Source organism: Ylistrum balloti, unplaced genomic scaffold (genome assembly GCF_031769215.1).
Source record: "Ylistrum balloti isolate Yb309-2 unplaced genomic scaffold, AGI_CSIRO_Ybal_v1 Utg370042, whole genome shotgun sequence".
In the NCBI taxonomy this organism is placed as follows: domain Eukaryota; kingdom Metazoa; phylum Mollusca; class Bivalvia; order Pectinida; family Pectinidae; genus Ylistrum; species Ylistrum balloti.
Window position 1 is genome coordinate 2,046,537 of NW_026782099.1, and position 7,840 is coordinate 2,054,376.

At 38.9% G+C, this 7,840-nt stretch overlaps 1 protein-coding gene across 1 annotated transcript; it reads left to right on the forward strand.

Moving 5' to 3' along the window:
• Positions 1–1,589: 1,589 nt before the first annotated feature.
• Positions 1,590–5,555, forward strand: LOC132549144 (uncharacterized protein K02A2.6-like). The gene has a single exon (XM_060213066.1). It carries the CDS (start codon positions 1,590–1,592, stop codon positions 5,553–5,555), a length of 3,966 nt encoding a protein of 1,321 aa, XP_060069049.1.
• Positions 5,556–7,840: the final 2,285 nt, after the last annotated feature.

Sequence of the window (7,840 nt, forward strand, 5' to 3'; positions counted from 1 at the left end):
TCTTACTGTGCGCGTGTGTGTCCACTTCAAGTCCTGCTAATCCTCGGGAGTAAACTCCCCTTAAGTTGTTTATCAGGCCTCGATTAGCTCACTACAACAGCTGACTTCAATGTCAAAAGCGTGTTAATAGGAGAAGGCAAATCGTATTCTTCAGAGCTCGTTCATATGTGATACATCATATATTACCTACATTTAATAATATATTCAAAGCAGAAACGTTACTGATAACGGTTTATTGATGTCCTGCAAGATTACAACGTCCAGCAATATCAAACACGGGCCTTGTGATGTGTAGGTATAAGGGATCAGTGTCTAAGTCATTAACCTTTATTTATCGGCTTGTTCAACAATTCAGAGCCCTTCACAATAAATATAACTGCCAACCTTATAAATAAGTTTGTATTACTGATTTTGGTTCATTTTAGTCTTATTGAAAAATTAAAGTAGTAAATCGAAATTTAAACTGACAAAGGGTTCACTTTTCTACCCGATTTGATTTGATACGGGTCATATCGTTCCTTTTGGTATGATTTAGTCTTGTAACATATACAAAAAGTTCAACGACCCGCCCATCTCACATCAATCGTGCCTCCTTCTTATATAAATATTGTAACAGAAAATAGAATATGAGTGTTTCCGCCTGTGATCCAACCCGTGACCTCCTGGTCTCTTTTCGGACTTTTTTTTTTTTTTTTGAAAATTAATTCCTTATTTCCATCAAATAGGACTTCCGGGTCTTAGGCTCCAAAGACTTCTCCCAGTACATGTAACAACACTTTTAAAATGACAACAACAACCTCAGGTAAAAAAAATGATAAAGGAATTCCCGCTAGTGCGAAGATTTAGGTCGACAATGTTCCTATGCACAATCGGAATTAAATGTCTCTCACACCCATAACGGATTACGTCACCAAATATCGATTTCTCACCGGAAGTAAAAAGTGGGTTTTTTTAAAATCTGCACTGTGTTTTCTCCTCTTTGTAAACGAACGGACCGAATATTCATAATATCAGTGGATCTAAATGACCAAGTTCTGAAGATTTTCTTCTAATTGGTCAGTCAGCTGTACCGTGACAGATATGTAGCTGTTTGCAGCGTCTGTGATATGACTGTTGGATGATTCAGGTATGAGAAGTCAAGGGTGACCCTACAGTATTTTAATTGGTTATAATTGACTGTTATTTATACTAAATAAGAATGTTTTGCACTCTTAAATGTTTCTATCATTACAATGCACATCTACCGATTCCTTGATTTTTCACAGTGATGAAATCATACTGACTGATATTTTCATTTTGGTCTGAATGCGTGGGTCCTTTGTAAAATCTTCTCTAAGGCTGCCTTTCATGATTAAAAAACTGGTCATTGATTCTAACCGCTGTAATGACATGAACTATTATAATAACTGCTCCATATATAATATCTAAGTAAGGGATGCTCCCCAACAACTTCCGCTTCCGCCATAGTCAGCATGGCTACCACACATGTAAATGACCATCAGACAGAATACAGTCATATCAGTCTTTAAAACGGACTTGTTGAGTTATTGCATGGTGTCAGAAATAACAGTAAATGTCCAACGTCAAGGATGAGTGATTATTTTCCTGCGCCGAAGCCATTTTCCTTAGATGGGAACATTTCAGAAAGTTGGAAGCGCTGGCTACAACAATATGAGCTATACATGTGTGCCACTGAGAAGGATAAGAAATCTGAGAAACTACAATGTGCCACTCTATTATCGCTGGCAGGAGAGCAAGTTATAGAGCTGGTAGGTACATTTAACTTCGGAGAGGAGGAAAAGGATAAGATAGAACCTTTGAAACAGAAACTTTCTGAATACTGCATTCCGAAAAAGAATGAAACGTATGAGAGACATGTGTTTAATAGTAGGGTACAGAAATCCGGAGAAACATTTGATCAATTTCTAACAGAGCTCAAAGTTCTTTCAAAAGATTGTGGTTTTGGGAATCTGAAGGAAGGTCTGATTCGAGATAGAATTATAGAAGGGATCGGCAAAGATCAAACCCGGGCACGCCTGTTAAGGGAACGCGAGCTGAATCTGGATAAATGCATTGATTTATGTAGAGCCGCGGAAAGAACTGACGTACAAATGAAAGGTATCGTGTCGGAAAACACTACTGAAAAGAAATCCGTAGATTTGATAAAGAAACAGTCTCAAAAGAATCCCAACCAGAGTTCATACAAAGGAAAAGGCCCACGAGTCCCGCAACATAATACATCTCGATGTCAGAAATGTGGAATGGATCATAAAGGAAGTCCATGTCCAGCTAAGGAAAAAACTTGTTATAAATGTGGTAAAACAGGACATTACCAGAAACTGTGTAGGACAAGAACCAATTTTAACAACAACAATTTGAAAACGAAACCAAAACACCAACAGAAAGTACACTCAGTCGAGACAGATCAACAATTCTTTGTAGATGCAGTACATGACAGCAACAAAACTGATGATTCATGGATAGTTAACATTGATGTCAATGGATGTGCTATACCGATGAAGCTCGACACAGGCTCAGATGTCAACATTATGGGTATTGCAGATTTTAATAGGATCAACAAGCAATGTCATAAAATTAGACTTCACCAGTCAACAGTTAAATTGACAGCCTACAATGGAGGATCTGTCCCAACCAAGGGACAATGTGTACTGGACATAAAATACAAAGGTTTTACAAAGAAAGCGCTGTTTGTCATTGCTAGCAGTGTTGTTAAACCTATCCTAGGTAGAAAGCAGTGTGACAGTATGGGACTTGTCAAACGGGTACTGATGGTGGAAAAGGAGGACAGTGTAAAATCACCAGATATTTTCACAGAGTACAAAGATTTATTTGAAGGGCTAGGATGTCTTGCCGACAAAGTAAAGATTAAGTTAAAACCTGATGCAGAACCAGTAGTGGAACCCTGCAGAAAGGTACCATTTGCACTCCACGACCAGTTGAAACAGGAGTTAGACAGGATGGAGGAACTACAGGTTATAAAGCCTATTGAGGAGCCAACTGAATTTGTAAATTCCATGGTAATTGTACATAAAAGCAATGGAAAGTTGCGTGTTTGCCTGGACCCCAGAAACTTGAATAGGGCTATATGTAGAGAACATTTCAAGTTACCCACTCGTGAAGAAATTATGGCGAAGTTTGCTGGTGCAACAGTCTTTTCAAAGCTTGATGCATCAAGCGGATTTTGGCAACTACAACTGGAGGAAAAAAGTTCCAAATTATGTGCCTTTAATACTCCATATGGTCGATATCGGTTTCTTCGTTTACCATTCGGAATCTCCAGTGCACCAGAGATCTTCCATAGAACTATACACCTTTTGTATGAGAACATGAGGGGCGTGGATACATCCATGGACGATATCATAGTATGGGGAGTTGATCAGGCAGACCATGACAGAAACTTGCGAAACGTGTTAGATAAAACGCGAGAAGCTGGGTTAAAACTACAGCGTGAGAAATGTGAAATTTCTGTGCCCGAGCTAACATTTCTTGGAGATAGAGTTACAAAGAACGGTGTTAAGCCTGACCTCGAAAAGGTCAAAGCTATTCAAGACATGGAAAACCCCAAGTGCAAAAACGATATTCAACGTTTCCTAGGGATGATCAACTACTTAGCGCGTTTTATAAGAGACTTGTCAACGCATACAGCACTCTTGAGAGGTTTGCTAGATAAGAAAAACTGTTGGGAATGGACAGATGTTCACCAGAAATCGTTTGAGAATTTGAAAGAAATTGTCTCAAACAGTCCAGTACTTCAGTACTACGACCCCACAAAGTTGATCAGGATTTCTGCAGACGCAAGTCAGAAAGGACTTGGCGCAGTACTTCTACAAAAGCACAACACCGAGTGGCTCCCTGTTGCGTATGCATCACGGGCATTGACGGACACAGAATCACGATATGCATCGATCGAGCGGGAAGCATTGGCGGTTGTCTATGCATGTGAAAGGTTCCACCAGTATGTGTACGGAGCAAAGTTTGAGGTTGAAACAGACCACAAACCACTATTAGCGATTTTTACAAAAGGTTTAAATGATTGTCCGCCCAGGATACAACGATTCCGACTACGGGTACAAAAATATGACGTAACCTTATTACATACACCAGGAAAGTATATGTACACTGCGGACACGTTGTCGCGAGCTCCAGTTCATGGTGAACAGTCCACAACCGAGAATGACGTTGAGGTATATGTTGATGGAGTCATGGCAAATATTCAAGTCGCAGATCGTAAACTTGAAGAGATACGTGTAAAAACACAAAAAGATACAGTGCTCATTAGCTTAAAAAACACCATTATGGATGGATGGCCAGAGAGTCGCAGTGACTGTTCTTATGAGATACGACCATTTTGGAACTATAGAGATGAACTGTCAGTGATTAAAGGGATAGTATTCAAGGGATCCAGAGTGGTAATTCCTAAAAATCTCAGGAAAGACATGTTACAGAAAATACATGCTGGACATTTAGGCATGAGCAAATGTAAACAAAGAGCACGCGAAGTGTTATTTTGGCCTAGCATGACTGAGGACATAGAGAATTTGGTGAAAATTTGTGAACCATGTCAAGTTCACCAGAAACAACAGATGGCTGAACCATTGTTGTCACACCCAATACCGTCAAGACCATGGCAGAAAGTCTCAACAGACTTGTTTGAACTGGATAGAACCCCATATATTGTTGTCGTAGATGCCTTTTCTGGCTACCCTGAGGTGGTACAACTAACCAATCAAACCTCAACAGCGGTGATCCAAGTCATGAAGACTACTTTTGCTAGATACGGCATACCTGAACAGGTAATGAGTGATAATGGCCCTTGCTATAGTAGCAAGGAGTTTCTTAAATTTGCGGAGGAATGGGATTTTCAGCACGTGACTAGCAGTCCAGGATATCCGAAATCCAATGGTATGGCTGAACGAGCAGTCCAAACTATGAAATCCATTATTCGCAAATGTAAACAAACCAACCAAGATCCACACCTAGGATTATTGGCATACAGAACAACACCTATGGAGAATGGATTATCTCCTGCTGAGATGTTAATGGGTAGACAACTCCGCTGTAATTTGCCCATTGCAACTGGAAAACTAAACAAACCCGAAGACCACTATGTCATGTCGTGGAAAGAAAGACAGAGAAAAACACAGAAGTATTATCACGATCGGGTTGCAGTTAAAACGCTTGAACCACTCACAGAAAATACAAAGGTTCGACTTTGTGAACTAGGAGAAAAGAACTGGAGAAAATATGGAACTGTGATTGGTCCGGTAGGACCAAGGTCCTACAAGGTTAAGTTGAATGACAGAACAGTGAGACGAAATAGAAAGGATCTACGTGTAACAGATCCTAACCTTGAACGCGAACTTGATATGGAACGTGAACCTGATGTTGAACGCGAACCAGAATTTGAAGTTGACTGCAAACCAGAACTTAACCCAGAGCCAGAACTCGGCAATAGTGACATTGAGACGAGTAACATGTACAAAACACGCAGCGGTCGTGTCATTAAAGCCCCCAAAAGGCTGATTGAGGCCTAAAGGAACTTGCCTTGTGTTATAAGACTGTATATATGTTAATGTTTTAGTAGTTGACTAGATAAGATAAATAACACAGAATACAATGGTGTAAAATGAACAATTTTAATTCAATTTGAATCATTTAAAATATTCATCATCTAGTCATATGTGAGCTTAACTAGTCAGTTTATATTGAGTTATTGTTAAAGTAGTTAAACCATGTTAGTTATTGTACATCTATTGACTGATTGGTGGCCATGTTTGATATTGTTAATAACATAGATCTTAACTTGAAAAAAGGGAGATGTAATGACATGAACTATTATAATAACTGCTCCATATATAATATCTAAGTAAGGGATGCTCCCCAACAACTTCCGCTTCCGCCATAGTCAGCATGGCTACCACACATGTAAATGACCATCAGACAGAATACAGTCATATCAGTCTTTAAAACGGACTTGTTGAGTTATTGCAACCGCCATTTGGATATCGAACTCTTTTTTTTCGTGTGCTTTTAGTTTGTTTATTTCTCGTTTGATATAGAGTGATATAAAATTGATCCAAACTGACTTTTTCTTCTGAATTATTCAAAACAGCGGTAAATATTCCTAAAAAATATTACCAATGATCGTATTGTTTATACTTTTGACTTATTCGAAATAGCAAGCTGTGCTCCCCTCTTGCCTCACTTGTTTGTTTTCATGCGAGTCCGAATTTATCAATTCAGAGCTTATCAAATATTTCATTTACACTTTTGGAATACGAACTGACCACGTTCTTAGTATTTGTTACACAGCTGCTTACCTCGATCAACAGAGAAACCAACACAGATAGTTTTCAACCAAGCTGTATGATAAGTGTGATGATTTCAATTCTTTTCAATACCGAGGTGATAATACATCCTTCGAGAGATGCAAGTTGATAGATACAAGGAATGTTTTATAATCGCTGTCCTGATCATATTAGAAAACATTCCATGTGTGATATGAAGTTTGAAAGCATTCCTTGTGGTTCCGTTGTACTACAACACTTTCTTGAATTAACCATGATTTACATGGCGGGTGTCGTCGGTCGATGAAGCAGATGTCGCTTAACACTTCGGAACACATGGTCTTATTTTCCTTTTCCGTTTTATTTATTTCTTTTGATCATAGTTTACTTCGGTTCTATAGATTCTGATGTTGAGTTTCCAAGCTTGTCGGTATTTCCTTGTGATGATATGATATTTCTGTATCGGATATCATTGCCATTTTCATTTAATTATTTTCTCCATCTTTGTTCATCTCATTCGCCCTGATACAGTCCAACTCGTGTTTGGATTGCCTACAAATATTGTAAAGGAAGACTGCGGTCATTTCGGTACTCATGATTTCATTGTTCTTTGCTCCCTTTTTAATGTCTTTTTCCTCTCGCACCATATACAGCTGATCTAATTGATTGAATCCCTGTCATGGACCGCTGTATCAAGTTGGCGATCACATTGACAACTTGATATCTTACAATTTATCACTGCAAGTAGCCAAACATTTGTCGGAGCAATTGACGTTCTAGTAAAGGTTATTCTGGACTTACTGGACTGTCATTGTTGATCTTTGAAGTTTTCTATGCCAAGTTGATAAATTGGTCTGTATAACCTGGAATGCGGTCAGTTCTCTTTTCTTTTTACTCATATGTAGCCCCTCCTCCGTAAATACTTTCATTAAGTGTACATCTTGTTGGCTTCCGTTGATGGAGTTTTGCCAGTTTTGGTTATCGTGTCTGAAACTGAAGGAAAGGGGAGATGGGTTATCGGTTATTTCTGAAGTTTTGTTCCCGAGGCTTCTATGATGGACGCGGTATTATCAGTGTAGTCACTGATATTTTTAAGTACAAACTTTGTTACAAAAGTTTTGATGTCACATGTTAACAAGGTAGGTGATGTCATATGCTAACAAGATTTAAGATGTTACATGTTAACAAGGTATGCGTTTAGGAGTGAGAACAGCGGGTGTTGTTGTTACTCTACAACTTTTTTCTGTAGTGGTTAGGTGTGAGAAGTGCGGGTGTTGTTGTTACTCTACAACTTTTTTCTGTAGTGGTTAGGTGTGAGAAGTGCGAGTGTTGTTGTTACTCTACAACTTTTTTCTGTGGTGGTTAAGTGAGGGAACAGCGGGTGTTGTTGGTTTATAAGAATATACTCGGGGACATTACAGCCTGTTTTCCTGTTAGAGCTAACCATTTCGACTGACTTTATTTAGTTGATGAAATGGCCTTGAGTATTATCTCAGTAAATCTGTCATTTCCTTTCTACAGAAGGGTTTGTT